Genomic DNA, 14,821 nt, shown 5'->3' with positions numbered 1-14,821 from the left:
TGTAGTGTGGGACTGTATTTCATAATTAGACATTCCATATGCCTTTCAGACTTGTTGAAAAGAAAGCTGTTCAACTGGCTATCTTAATTTCATACACTGGCATTTTTCAGGAGAAAGAGATGCCTTGACACAACAGCCTGAATGTTTCTTTACCATATCTTCTATAGGGCTCCTTGCCGCACTCATACACTGGATAGGACTACAGTCATTAAATGTGGTGATGCTGTAAATGTGTGTGTGTGTGTGTGTGTGTGTGTGTGTGTGCAGGGAAGTTGAGAAGTATTTTGTATTTCCACTTTGATAGTTGCACGGCTTGACAGATCTTCAGGTATGTTGAACTGGTATTTGTACTGTTGTGGGGTTGGGTGGTGTTCAAAGCATAGATGAAAAAGCATAACCCATTTAGTCTGGGAAGCGTAGTTTCTGATGTGTGTATATCTGATGAGGAGTGTTGTTCGAGACCCAGTTCAAAGGGTGGTTGTTCAGTGCTTATTGGATCATTTCGGTGTGTGTATTGTTTGTCAGTTGGTGTTAGTTCAGGGTAGGGGGATCGGTGAGTATGTGTTCCTCAAGTGTGAAGCGGGGGTAAACTTCTTATTCCTTTTGGGTTGGTGGTTAGTTATGAAGTGGTTGAGAAGGGTCTAGTTATGATTTAAATAATTGAGTGCTGAGGAGATGAGGAGGGATTGTATTAGGAGGATCTTTGTTTCATTGTGAAGGTGTTAAGTGTTTGTGGTTAGGAGGCAGCCAGTGATTATTCTTAGTGTTCTGTCTTGTGAAGTTAGGAGCTTTGCTATATTTGTGTTTGATAAGGTGGATGACCAAGCAGATGAGACATAGTTTAGGGTTGGGTGGATGCTCCTTCTCATCAGCTGGAATGATTACATGACACTCCTACTCACCAAAATACCAACTATTCTAGGTACTACATGTGGCTCGCACATGACATTCACTCCCACATCACAAGCATAATCACAGAAGAAACAAACTGAATACCCCCCAAAATAACTAACTGGTACCATATTTGGACAAGAAAAGAATGGTTCTTCACATACAGTAACGAATAATGTCATGGCAGCCTTCCCAGGCCTCATGATCAAATCCACATCTCATAGTCTGAGAATTGTGACATTAATATTAATGAAGGTCTATAGGAATTGGATAGCTTCATCATGGGCAAAATTTGTCAACATTTCTCTTTCTTGTTCACATGTTGAAAATTGTATGACAGGCATGATACCAGACCCGAACAACACCTACCCAAACACCACCATCCGGTAACACTCGTTTGCCAGTGACATCTTAGCTACTCTTCTTGATGCTACCTCACTGATGTGGGAAATGATGAATATGTATGAAATAAATGCATTTATTTTTATTATTATTTTTTCTTTCTTTCATACTACTCGCCATTTCCCGTGTCAGCGAGGTAGTGTTAAGAACAGAGGACTGAGCCTTTGAGTGAATATCCTCACTTGGCCCCCTTCTCTGTTCCTTTTGGAAAATTGAAAACGAGAGGGGAGGATTTCCAGACCCCCTCCCCCTTTTAGTTGCCTTCTACAACATGCAGGGAATACGTGGGAAGTATTCTTTCTCCTCTATCCCAAGGAATAATTGTTATTATTATTATTATTATTATTATTATTATTATTATTATTATTATTATTATTATTATAATACATAATCGCTGTTTCCCGCATCAGCAAAGTAGCACCAGGAAACAGATGAAGAATGGCCCATCCACTCATATACACATATATTTACATATACATACACATACACATTTATATTTCTTTTATTATACTTAACCACTGTTTTCCGCGTCAGTGAGGTAGCTTAAGGAAACAGACGAAGAATGGCCCAACCACTCATATACACACATGTAGATATACATAAATGCCCATACACACACATATACATACATATATCAACATATTCATACATATACATACACATACATATATACACATGTATATATTCATACTTGCTGCCTTCATCCATTCCTATCACTACCCCGCCACACAGGAAATAGCCCCCCTACAACGAGGTAGCACCAGGAAAAAACAAAAAAGGCCACATTCGCCCACACCCAGTCTCTAGCTGCCATGTGTAATGCACCAAAACCACAGCTCCCTTTCCATATCCAGGTCCCACAGACCTTTCCATGGTTTACCCCAGATGCTTCACATGCCCTGGTTCATATACATACATACACATATATACTCATGTACATATTCATACTTGCTTGCCTTCATTCATTCCTGGCACTATACTTTCCAGGAGTTGCAGTAAATGAACATAGATATGTACGCAAATACACTTGTAATTCTTTACCATGATAAGAAGGTGTATTGCTGAATCATAAGAATCATTTCTACTTTCAGTTTTTTGACAAGACATCATATATTATCGGTGGTCACAGCTATAGTCTGAATGATATTGAAAATGGTGTTTTGCGAGCCAACAGACGTGGAGTTATCCAGCTCTTTGCTCCCTTTGGGAAGTCAGATCCTCGCCATATGATAAGTCTTACTAAGGTATGCCTCATGCTTCATTCTAAAGGTTTAACTGCAGATACCTGCCTAATATTTTTGCTCAGTATCATAGTAAGTGGATAGAACGATTCTTTTGATTTTCTTTCAGTATTTCTTATTCTAAAACATAAATAGTGTAGTATATGTATGAGTCCATGTACCAATCTTTAGCTTTTGGCAGTCCTTTTAACTTTGTCAAAAGGGTTTTCTCAGGTGTGAAACCCCTAACATATCAAGGAAGGATTAATCCCATGTAAGGTCTGGTCTCCAAGAACTTTCTTATGAAACTAACCACATTTGTCACATCATATATCTCTGGCAAGATTCTGCTGCTTATAAGGCCCCTTTTTTTGGTAGTTTCTCATGTGTTGAAAAAGAAAGATGGTGGCGTCAGACCTATTGCCATGAGGTAAATGCTTTAACATCTGGTAGGTAGGACAGTAGCCAAAAGCCTTATCAGTGAGGCAGCCACTTTACTGGTCCAAAGTAGCTTAGCAGTAGCATTCCTCTGGTTATATTATCTTCCCTAAAATGTCCTTGGGTGGTTTGTGTTACCGAACCACCCGTGGGTCCAGCCTCTCACACTACTTACCAGCACACTTACAGATAGTGTAAAATATAAGTATACTTATGACAACAGAATGCATTCTGATCGAGATAGGACTTTTTTTTTTTTTTTTTACAAAAATGATCCTTGATAATTTATCCTTGATTTTTCAATAGAAATCTGTGAAAGATAAATAATCATAGATGAAATCGTGAGTTAGAAATGTAATGTTATTATATTCACATGCAGAATTACATTTATAGTTTTTATTTACTAGTATAAGAAATATATTTGATTAGTGACATTGTCAATAGATGTCATGCTGCCCAAGCCTACTCATACGTGCACATCCTGATCCTATTCTGTAGATATTTTCTTCCAAAAAATAAAAGGCTGTCTTGGTTTCCCAACTTGATGTTGCTAAGCACCAGTTTTTTCAACAGTAGACATGCTTGTTTTCTTGTCAATACTTGTTTGTTTTCCTTTCCATACATGCTTCTCTTCCTCTCTGATCATGCTTGTTTTTCATAGCATTCATGTCTACCAATCTAAATGCTTCTCAATATACATTCTTGTCTTCCTTTCTAATCGTGCATGGCTGCTACATAATGCTTGACTACCTGTCTGAGTACGTTTGTGTGTTTGTATGTCATTAGCTTGCAAAGATGGATATCATTCAGTGGACACAAGGATCCTTTTCTGTTATACTACCTTTAAGAGTGTCATTCCAACTTTCTTATCTTGCACTGCAGCTTCCATTGAACTGGCATCTTGAGACGATGATGGAAGCCCTGCCGAGCTGTACTGGTTTAAGCAATCCCAATATCCTTTTTGAAGCTTAAATTTGGGATAACTCAACAGATGAATTACCCACTCCCCTTTCTTCATGGACCCACATGCAGCTGGACCCACTATCAGAGATAAAGCACAGCCTCAGCAGTGCAGGACCAATGCAGGATCCAACTAATGCACACGGAAGGAACGCTCTCCTACACAAGCTGTCAAGGTCACCTATTTTCAGGACTTCTTAGTTGCTGCCCCAGACTCTTCTCTTCGCACTTGTCTTGACCCTCATGCTCTGCGGCATGTTTCTGCTGTGAACACTAGTGCATCTGCAGCAGTGAGGTGGCTGGCTGACATCAGTTGAGTTGTACAAGTTCTGTTGGTCTGCTCAACAGGCATTGTGAGATCAGTGACATCATTTGAAGAACTGTTGCTTCTCCCATGTCCAGCAGAAAGAGAACCCCAGCTCCTCAGGACTGATTGAGGGCTTGAGGGTGAAAGATAAGATATGCAAGGTATAGTTTAAATAGGGTTGGATGAACTGTATGTATAGGATGTTGAAGTATGCTTTTGCCTGTCCAGATCTTTTGCCAGTACATTTAGTTTGTGTGATGCTTTTGTGTTGATATTATTTATGTTGGGAGTAAATGTCATGTGTGTGTCGTAAATGATGCCAAGAATGGTTGATGTTTTACTTGCTGGGAGAGACTGTCCACTCAGGGTGACTGGAGGGTGTGAGCTGGATTCATGTCTGTCTTGTGTTAAAATAGAGATTGAAGATTTTTGTAGTGATCCAGACATTCTGTTCTGTATAAGCCATTGTTCCAATTGTGTAAGATAGTGTTGCATGTTTGATGTTGCCACCTATGGGGTCAGGGTGTTGTGTTGTGATAGTGAGGTTGTCTGTTATTGAGTTTAAGCAGTTTAAAGATGAAGCCGTCGAGGGTGACTCTGGCATTTCAGCTGGCTGTGAAATTGACCAAACACTTTTTTTTGTGTGTCAAGCATTTTTTTTGTTTTTGTGTGAAGGTGTTTTAGGAAAAGTTAAATGTTTTAATGTTGTCAGTCACCACTAATACTGTGCAGGAGGGGGCTGTGATTGGTTGAGTCAGTCAAGGGCATGTGGATGCTCGGTTGACTGGGGTCTAAAGCCATGCTGAGTGAGAGTTTGATTTAGTTGTGAATGATTTTTTCAGAGATTGGATACTGAGGATAGAAGTGATAGAGGGTGGTAGTAGAAGTTGGATGGATTCGAGGGTTTAGGACTGGCATTATATTGGTAATTTTCTAGATGTTAGAGATTTTGTTAAGTAGCCAGTAGTTGAAGATGTTTATTTATAAGTGCTCAGATTGAAAATGCTTTGCATGTATCAATGGGAGTGGAGGGTCAGTGGTCAGTTGCTTCTGGATGGAGTATTTGTAAGTTTTTCATGAATTGCGTGTTATGGGGTGTGGTTGACCTTTTTAGTAGTACTTCATAGGTATATTTATATTTTCTTTGGGAGATGGGATTTCATTGGAATGAGATAACTGTTCATCATGAGTGAGGGCTGTACTTTAGTGATAAGAGTGGATATGACATGGGCAGCAGAAGCCTTTAGAAAGGTCATGAGTAGCCGTACTTGAGTGATGAGTGGATATGGCATGGGCAGCACTTATTGCTCAGTTGTCCAGACACACATCACAAAACTTTATGACCTGTAATCCTGACTGGTGGACATGGCCAGCTTCCTGGGTGCTGCAGTAGCTCCATAAAGATAGAAAGGACTTGTGGGGCAGGATATATACATGCATGACTGAATGGATGTGAGCAGATGTGGCCTTTCTTCATATGCTTCATGGCTTTACCTCGCTGATATAGGGGGTGGCAATGCTGTTTCCTGTGGGGCAGGGTGGTGCCGGAAATGGATAAAGGTGAGCAAGTATGAATATGTACAATGTTTATGCATATATATATATGTATGTATATCTTATTATCAAGAATATTTTTTATGATAAACCAGATGGAAAAAGTGATGAAGTTTGACTCTGGTAAATGAGGACATTAAAAGAGCAGAATTGAGACAAGACATCAAGAGGGGATATAATTGTAGAAACTTCATATACCTCAGCAGTTTCTATGGTACCATATAATGGGAAATGGGAGTTCAGTAACCAGGAGCCAAAGCTTTATGGTGAAGGAATAGGAATATGGGTAACTCTAGGCTTAAATATGAAGGAAATGGTAAGAAAATGGAAAGATTGGTTAAATAAAAGATCTCAAAAAGAAAAGAAGCTTTGAGATGTGCAGCGGCAAAGGCATAAACAGCACTTCAGCCACCAAGCATTCACAAGATATAAGAGCAACAAACATGTATGTAAGAATGGAGGAAGAAAGAAACTTGGATAGAATATTTTGGACAAGGCAAAATAGAAAAAAAAAGATTTTTCATAAATTTTTCAGGAGTCAACCATTAGTTAAAGAGCAGATAATTAGACTAAGGGATTCAGAGGGAAGAATTGTGATGTACGGATACGTAAGGAACTGAATAACAAGTTCAGAAGTGTGTCCACAGTGGAGGACACAATCACCTCAACACCTGTGGAGGAGGTCTTAGAAAGATTGATATATCTAAAAAAAAAAAAAAAAAAAAGACATGAACAGAATATTAAAACGTCTTGACCTATACAAGGCTCATAGACCTGATGAAAGTTCACCATATGTGCTGAAGATGCACAAGATAAACCTCTTGAAATACTGTTCAAGATGTTAATGGAGAGAGGCAGGGAAGAATCATTGAACTACAGACCAGTCCCAATTAAAGAGTATGGTCTATGGCATTCTGGAAAATATAATTAGAAAGCAAATTGATGATATAATCCACCTAGGAGAGATTACCCAAGTGAGAGACAGCATGGTTTTAGAGAAAGGTCATGTGTAACAAATCTCTGAGATTTCTACAAGAGAGTGCATAAGCCATGTTTTAAACAAAAAGGAAGACTGGAAGGATTGATTGTATCTAGACTGCCATAACTAACCAGACAGGAATATGGCAGAAACTCCTTCAATGGACAAAAGATTATCTCATTTGAAGGGAGCAAAAGATGTTTGTCATAGGAGGCTGATGGACTGCTACAGGGTTCTGTTCTGGGACCATTATCTACTTGATCAATGTAAATGACATGACCAAAGCTATTGGACTTCTATCTACCTGAATATGTCTTCAGATGATGCAAAGGTCATGTAAGGAAGATTGCATCATCTTACAAAGAGACATAAATAGATTCCAAAGCTGGTTTGATACATGGTTAATAAAATTCAACCTAAGCAAATTTAAAGTAACGAGGATGAAAGTGAAAGAAGGCCTCAATATTATTACTGTAAAGCATAATATAAGCCTCAGGATGCTGTGTTTGAGAAGGATTTGGGAGTCAGCATCATCCCTAACCTGTCACCTGAGTTCCACGAGAAAAGTTAAGAAAACAAACCGTCTTCTGGCAAACATGGAAATATTTAGCTGGCTGTTCCCGTCGTACGTAAGGCCAAAACTGAAATGTGCTTCTCAAGTTTGGTCACTGCTCCTAAACACGCACAAAGAGTTGATTGAGAAGGTCCAGAGGAGGGCAATAAAGATGGTACATGAAGTAAGAGAGCCAATTTACAAGGAAAGGCTAGAAGCTTTAAATTTGCCTACCTTGGAAGAGAGGAGTGAGGAGTGACTTTATGACAACCCCGAAGTTTTTAAAACATATTGATTGTGCGGTTAGAGAACAATTCTTCAAGAGATATAGGGTTAAGGCAGCTAGAGCAGATAATATGGAATTAAGCAAAATACTTGTTAGAAAAGCAAATGGATTTGTATGTAGCATTTATGGATCTGGAGAAGGCATATGATAAGAGTTGATAGAGATGCTCTGTGGAAGGTATTAAGAATATATGGTGTGGGAGGCAAGTTGTTAGTTTTATCGAGAATGTAAGTTATTTGTACGTGTAAGAAGAGGGGAAAGTGATTGGTTCTCAGTGAATGTTGGTTTGTGGCAGGGGTGCGTGATGTCTCCATGGTTGTTTAATTTGTTTATGGACAGGGTTGTTAGGGAGGTGAATGCAAGTTTTGGAAAGAGGGGCAAGTATGCAGTCTGTTGTGGATGAGAGAGCTTGGTGAGTCAGTTGTTGTTCGCTGATGATACAGCACTGGTGGCTGATTTGGGTGAGAAACTGCAGAAGCTGGTGACTGAATTTGGTAAAGTGTGTGAAAGAAAAAAGCTGAGAGTAAATGTGAATAAGAGCAGGGTTATTAGGTACAGTAGGGTTGAGGGACAAGACAATTGGGAGGTAAGTTTGAATGGAGAAAAACTGGAGGTAGTGAAGTGTTTTAGATATCTGGGAGTGGATTTGGCAGGGGATGGAACTATGGAAGCGGAAGTGAATCATAGGGTGGGGGAGGGGGCGAAAGTTCTTGGAGCGTTGAAGAATGTGTGGAAGTCAAGAACGTTATCTTGGAATACAAAAATGGGTATGTTTCGAAGGAATAGTGGTTCCAACAATGATATATGGTTGCGAGGCGTGGGCTGTAGATAGAGTTGTGCGGAGGAGGGTGGATGTGCTGGAAATGAGATGTTTGAGGACAGTATGTGGTGTGAGGTGGTTTGATCGAGTAAGTAATGAAAGGGTAAAAGAGATGTAAGGTAATAAAGAGTGTGGTTGAGAGAGCAGAAGAGGGTGTTTTGAAATGGTTTGGTCACATGGAGAGAATGAGTGAGGAAAGATTGACAAAGAGGATATATGTGTCAGATGTGGAGGGAATGAGGAGAAGTGGGAGACCAAACTGGAGGCGGAAAGATGGAGTGAAAAAGATATTAGGTGATCGGGGCCTGATCATGCAGGAGGGTGAAAGGCGTGCAAGGAATAGAGAGAATTGGAACAATGTGGTATACCAGGGTCGACGTGCTGTCAGTGAATTGAACCAGGGCATGTTAAGCGTCTGGGGTAAACCATGGAAAGTTTTGTGGGGCCTGGATGTGGAAAGGGAGCTGTGGTTTCGGTGCATTATTCAGGACAGCTAGAGTCTGAGTGTGAATGAATGTGGCCTTTGTTGTCTTTTCTTAGCGCTACCTTGTGCACATGCGGGGGGAGGGGGTTGTTATTTCATGTGTGGCGGGGTGGCGACAAGAAGAATAAAGGCAGACAGTATGAATTATGTACATGTGTATATATCTATATGTCTGTGTGTGTATATTTATGTATACGTTGAGATGTATAGGTATGTATATGTGCGTGTGTGAACGTGTATGTATATACATGTGTATGTGGGTGGATTGGGCCATTCTTTTGTTTGTTTTCTTGCGCTACCTTGCTAACGCGGGAGACAGTGACAAAGTATAATAAAAAAAATTAAACGTTATTCAAGATACAAAGAAGTAACTTTTTAGTATAAAGGTGATGACTGAATGAAGCAAAATAACTGAGGACATTGTTAATGCAAAGAGCATAGTCAAATTATAAGTTATATGATGGTAAAAAGTGTTCAAGAGATAGGGCCCCAGAAGTGTAAAACTCCCTCCTCATGCATTATGAATAGGTAATTGCAAATGTGTAATTACAGGGTATTAAGTGTACATTTGTTTTCCATTTAATGAAAAAAATCCTTGATTTATTTTTTCCTTCTGATTCTTCAGGTAGATCCAAGAATTCACTTTGCCCTGAACTGTGGTGCCAGAAGCTGTCCTCCTATTAAAACATATAGTGCTGAGGTAAGGACAACGAGATTTTATTCACTATTGGTTCTTCTTGCATAATGAAAAATCATATTTAGTACTTAAACTACACAATAAAACCTAAGGATCTCTCTCTTCTTTAAAGAAAAAAATCTTAAAAAAAAAATGTTTCCAAGCAGAAATTTCCACAGGTAAAGAAAAACACTAAAAAAGTGGTACACTTTAATGGTGTAGAAGGGTTATGAATGGATTCACTAAGGGAGGTGGGCAGCTAGTATACAATAATCGTTTTTTGTAGGCTTGATTTTACATATTCATTATTAATTCATCGCTCCTTAAGCAACGATTTCTGTGAAAGAGCCCTGGTGTTACCTAGGACCTTCCCAAAGCTGTGATTCTTCTCGTAGCAGGGAACTAAAGATTTGTTTCATGTGAGAGGTTCTTTGATGAGGCTGTGCTCCCATTGATCCAGTCTCATCAAAGATAACTTTTCGCATGCATTGTAACCTTAAGCAGGCACAGTACATTAACACAGTTGAGGGTATAATTGGTGTACATGGGGTGTTCAGTGTTGTAAATGGAAATGGTGAAGAGCTTGTAGATTTTTGTGCTGAAAAAAGACTGGTGATTGGGAATACCGGGTTTAAAAAGAGAGATATACATAAGTATAGATGCATGAAAGGGAGACTTTTGGATGTTAATGTCTGATCATTATCTTGAGGAGGCGAAGCTGAAGATATGTAGAGGTTTTCAGAGAAGAGAGAGTGTTGGGGTGAAGATAGAGGTGAGAGTAAGTGAGCTGGGAAAGACTTGTGTGAGGAAGTACCACCTCACCCCCTCCCCCACTCTACGACTCGCTTCCATTCGCTTTTATGTCCACTCCCAGATATTTTAAGCAATTTACTTTCTCCGGTTTTTGTCCATTCAAACTTACATAGCAACTAATTTGTCTCTCAACCCTGCTGAGGATGTAATAAATGAAAGTAGTGTTTTTTCATCATTTTTTAATTTTCTTCTTCCAGTGGTGATTGTTGCATATATCTCTTCACGGTGAAGTGTTTTAGATACCAGGCAATAGATATGAAAGCAAACAGAAGCATGGAAGCGGATTTGAGTTGTACGGTGAGGAGGGGGTGAAAGCTCTGGGAAGAAAGAACGTTATCTAGGAAGGCAAAAATGGGTATGTGTGAGGGAATAGCAGCCCTAACAATATTATGTGAATACAAGGCATGGGCTATAGATAAAGCTGTGCAGAGGAGGGTGGATGTGTCAGAAATGAAATATTTAAGGACAGTATGTGGTGGGAGGTGGTTTAATCAAATAAATAATGAAAGGGTAAGAGAGATTTGTGGTAATAAAAAGAATGTGGTTGAGAGAGCAGAAGAGGATTTGCTGAAATAATTTGAATGTATAGAGAGAATGAGTGAGGAAAGGTTGACAAAAAGATACGTGTCAGAAGATGGGAGGATGGAGTGAAAAAGATATGGAGCAATTGCGGCCTGAATTTGCAGGAGGGTGAAAGACGTGCGCAAGATAGAGTAAATTGGAATGATGTGATATATTGGGGTCGAGTGTGCTGTTAGTAAGCTGAACCTGGGCATGTGAAGAATACAGGGTAAACCATGGAAACCTCTGTGGGACCTGGTTGTGAATAGGGAGCTGTGGTTTCAGTGCATTACACATGAATGCTAGAGAATGGATGTATGTGACCTTTCTTCATCTGTTGTTCCTGGTGCATTCTCGCTAACGCAGGAAATGTTTATCAAGTATGTAAATATTTATATATGCAAAAAATACACAGATAGCGAATGTACAGGAGATGCAGGTAAAACGAGGAAAAGGAAAGCGTGGAGTGTCACTGACTTTTGTGTAATTACATCATCAGGATTTAGTAAAGATAGAGAGAACCAGAATATAATATACCAGCCTTCTCAAATGAATTAAGAAACAGGTGAAAGGATTAGGGCACACGTCATCCTTGACAACCTCACTTGTCAAGTTGCAAACTTAGGTTTCCCTATGTTCTGGGAAAAATTGTTATAATTTTTTCGCTCATAAAGTTATCTGATTTGTATAAACCAACATTTAAATTCATATTAATATCTCTACTATGTTTAATAAAAGATGATTCAACAATATTTTTTACAATACTAAGTTATTGTATGTGATAACTAGCTTGACCAAAATCTTTAAGGTGAATAAATAGATTCTTAACCATGCCTAACACTATTTTTATGTTGTTTAACTCTAGTATTAGGAACCTTACCAGTTTGACAGGTGTAAAACTCATCAAACTTTAAAGGGGATATCGCACACACATGGTTCTAAATGCCAGGTTCCCAAACTTTCTAGATTCAGCTTGTAATCATGCTGGTCTTTTTACGATGTTCAACTTAAAGAACCATTTGTGAAAAAATGTTTATTAATAGTACATAATTGTGAAAACTTCCTTAATATTCCTATTCTATTAAAAACTTTTAATATTACCTTAGTCTTCATCTTCAGTAACTAGTTACTGCAACTTCTCAGAAGGGTTGAGTGTACAATATTCCCCCCTTGTAAAAGGTGTGATCAGTTTTACTTTGGTCAGTATGGTAAGGTTCTTAGTATCAGGGTTAAACAATATAAAACTGAAGTTGGGTATAATCAAGAATTGAATGCAATAATTGTCCATCTTAAAAGATTTTGGTCATCAGACTGGCAGGAGCAGTGTTGTCACATAAAATAACTCAGTAATGGATAGAAATTGTTGAATCAACTCTTAACAAACATAACAGATATTAATATGAATCCAAATGGTTTATACAATTAGATAACTTTACAGGTAAATAAAACTTTAAACACCTTTCTCAGATATTTTCTCGAGCTTGTACCTTAAGAGAGGTGAGGTCACAGGGGGTGGCCTGTGCCCTAATCCCTTTACCTGTTTCTTAATTCTTCTGCCTGCCCTGCCCAGTGACATCTGGGTATATATCATATTCTAGTTCATTCTATTTGTACTCATTACTGACGATATAATTATGCAAAAGTGCTTGACACTTCGTATTTTCCATCTTGTGGTTTTCCTTGCATACATCCTGCCCAAGGGGTCCCATATTGTGTGTGTGTGTTCATGTACAGAGAGTGCAGGTCAGCTGAGTAGAAGTGCTTTGTGTCTTTGTTGAAGTAGTTGCATTATGGGCATGATGGGTCTTTGGAGACGTTGAGACAGTGTTTCTAGTGTTGTAAGGTTGGGTGATGTCCTGAGCATAGACAGAAAAATGTAACTTCTAATAGGTGTAGTAAGTCTGGTGGGTTGGAAGGGCATATTTTTAGTGCTTCTCGGGTTATTTCAGTGCATGTATATTTTGTCAGATTTATATTTGTTGGGATCTGTGTGTAGAGGTTACTAAAGGGTGAGGCAGTGGTAAGCTTTTTATTTCTACTTTGGAGTGGGGATGGTGGTTACTTATGTTTTGGTTGAGAGGGGTCTAGTGTTGTTGCATGGAAGTGAGTACCAAGCATGTTGAGGTGGGATTGTTTTGGGAGGATCTTTCATTGAGTAAGTATTTGAGTGTTCGTGGTTGCAAGGCAGCCAGTGATTATTCTGAGAGCACAGTTTTGTCTTTTCATTTTGCTTCTCTTTTTACAGAACATCAACAAGGAATTACGTGTAGCAACAGAGGCCTTCCTTGAAACCGATGAAGCTCTTCAGATAGATGAAGACCAGGCTGTTGTCCACCTGTCATCTCTGCTGCGCTGGTATTCTTCTGACTTTGGAGATACTTCTGAAGGCGTTCTCCAATGGGTTCTTCAAAATGTAGCTTTTCCAGAGAAAAAGGAAGCACTAATGAAAGTCATTAACTCAAGGAAATGGAAATTAAATTACATTTCATATGACTGGAGCACTAATGCCAACGAGTAGTGGAAAGCATTTTACTTGCAATTTTTAACCAAAGAGAAAACACAATTATTGTTTCAGCACATATGCAGGTTCATTAATAGCAGGATCATATAAAGGATTTTCAGATAATATGGTGCTTTGAGGTTATGAGATATATTTTGACGAATCCTGCAGCACTGGTATTCTTTTGACTTTGGAGAAATTTCTGAAGTCATTCTCCATAATGTAGCTTTTCCTAAGTAGAAGGAAGCACTCAGGGATATGGAAAGTAAATTACATTACTGATGACTAGAGCACCACTGCCATGTAATGGAGAGCATTTTACTGCACAATTGTCCTTAAACAGTTCGCTGTGGTATCTTTTGCACAATCATCCTTAACCAGAGTGGAAGAAAAAATCATTTTGATTTGCACATATGCATGTTGATTAAAGGTAATTGGATCATATAAAGGGTTTTCAGATAATCAAGTTATGAGATATATTTCGACCTGAATCCTGCAGCATGTGCATTTATTATCAGTGCCCAATTGCTCCTACAAGTAGATAACATCATTTTCACCCTATGGTAATGTTCGTTTGAAATGCTAATAAAACCTTACTTTCATTACACATATGGTGTGTGATGGAAAGACATTTAATATGTTTGTTGTGATTATACTATGATTTTGAGCAACATTTATTTGGTTAAACCTCATCTTATGGGCATTTGCAAGAATGTGGGCCATGTCAGTAGCACTTTCATGCCCCTGATAGCTCAAAATCTTTTTCACTCCATCCTTCCACCTCCAATTTGGTCTCCTCATTCTCCTTGTTCCCTCCACTTCTAATATGTATATCCTCCTTATCAACCATTCCTCACTCATACTCTCATGTCCAAACCATTTCAACACACACTTCAGCATGAATCACATTGGTTTTATTACCACACATCTCTCTTACTCTTTTATTCCTTATGTGACTAAACTACTTCACACCACATGTTATCCTAACGCACATTTCCAATTCATCCACCCTCCTCTGTACAGCCTTATTTACAGCCCATGCCTCGCATCAATGTAATATTTTTAGGACAACTATTCCTTCAAAAATTTCGCTCCCTTACCCACCCTATGACTAACTTCTGCTTCTGTGGCTTCATTCGCTGCCGTGTCCAATTGTAAACATCTAAAATACTTCACTTCCTTCAAGGTTTCTCCATTCAAACTCACACCCCAACTAACTTTTCCATCAACCCTGCTAAAGCTAATGACCATGCTTTTATTCACATTTACTGTTTCCTCCTCTTACATACTTCCAATTCAGACACTAACTTCTGCATTTTGTCCCTTACATCTTCCAACAATACTGTATCAACAGCTAATAACAATAACTGGCGCACT

At 38.9% G+C, this 14,821-nt stretch overlaps 1 protein-coding gene across 3 annotated transcripts in view; it reads left to right on the top strand.

Moving 5' to 3' along the window:
• The window catches only part of LOC139754712 (uncharacterized), a 77,737-nt gene extending 63,622 nt beyond the window's left edge, over window positions 1–14,115 (top strand). Inside the window, exons 8-11 of one of the 3 annotated variants that reach the window (XR_011713932.1) lie at window positions 2,385–2,537; window positions 4,103–4,379; window positions 9,520–9,594; window positions 13,190–13,252. Coding sequence is in view for 1 of the 3 variants with exons in the window: in XM_071672282.1 (XP_071528383.1) it covers window positions 2,385–2,537; window positions 9,520–9,594; window positions 13,190–13,462 (501 nt within the window). In the remaining 2 variants the exon portion in view is untranslated. Of the gene's footprint in view, window positions 1–2,384; window positions 2,538–3,833; window positions 4,380–9,519; window positions 9,595–13,189 lie in introns of all 3 variants that reach the window. The other 2 variants (XR_011713933.1, XM_071672282.1) reach the window with 2 other exon arrangements.
• The last annotated feature ends 706 nt before the right edge of the window (window positions 14,116–14,821 follow it).

The sequence above is a fragment of the Panulirus ornatus genome, chromosome 17 (assembly GCF_036320965.1).
Source record: "Panulirus ornatus isolate Po-2019 chromosome 17, ASM3632096v1, whole genome shotgun sequence".
Taxonomy (NCBI): Eukaryota; Metazoa; Arthropoda; class Malacostraca; order Decapoda; family Palinuridae; genus Panulirus; species Panulirus ornatus.
The sequence above is the reverse complement of the archived record's forward strand: the minus strand, read 5'-3'. Positions and strand labels throughout refer to the sequence as shown.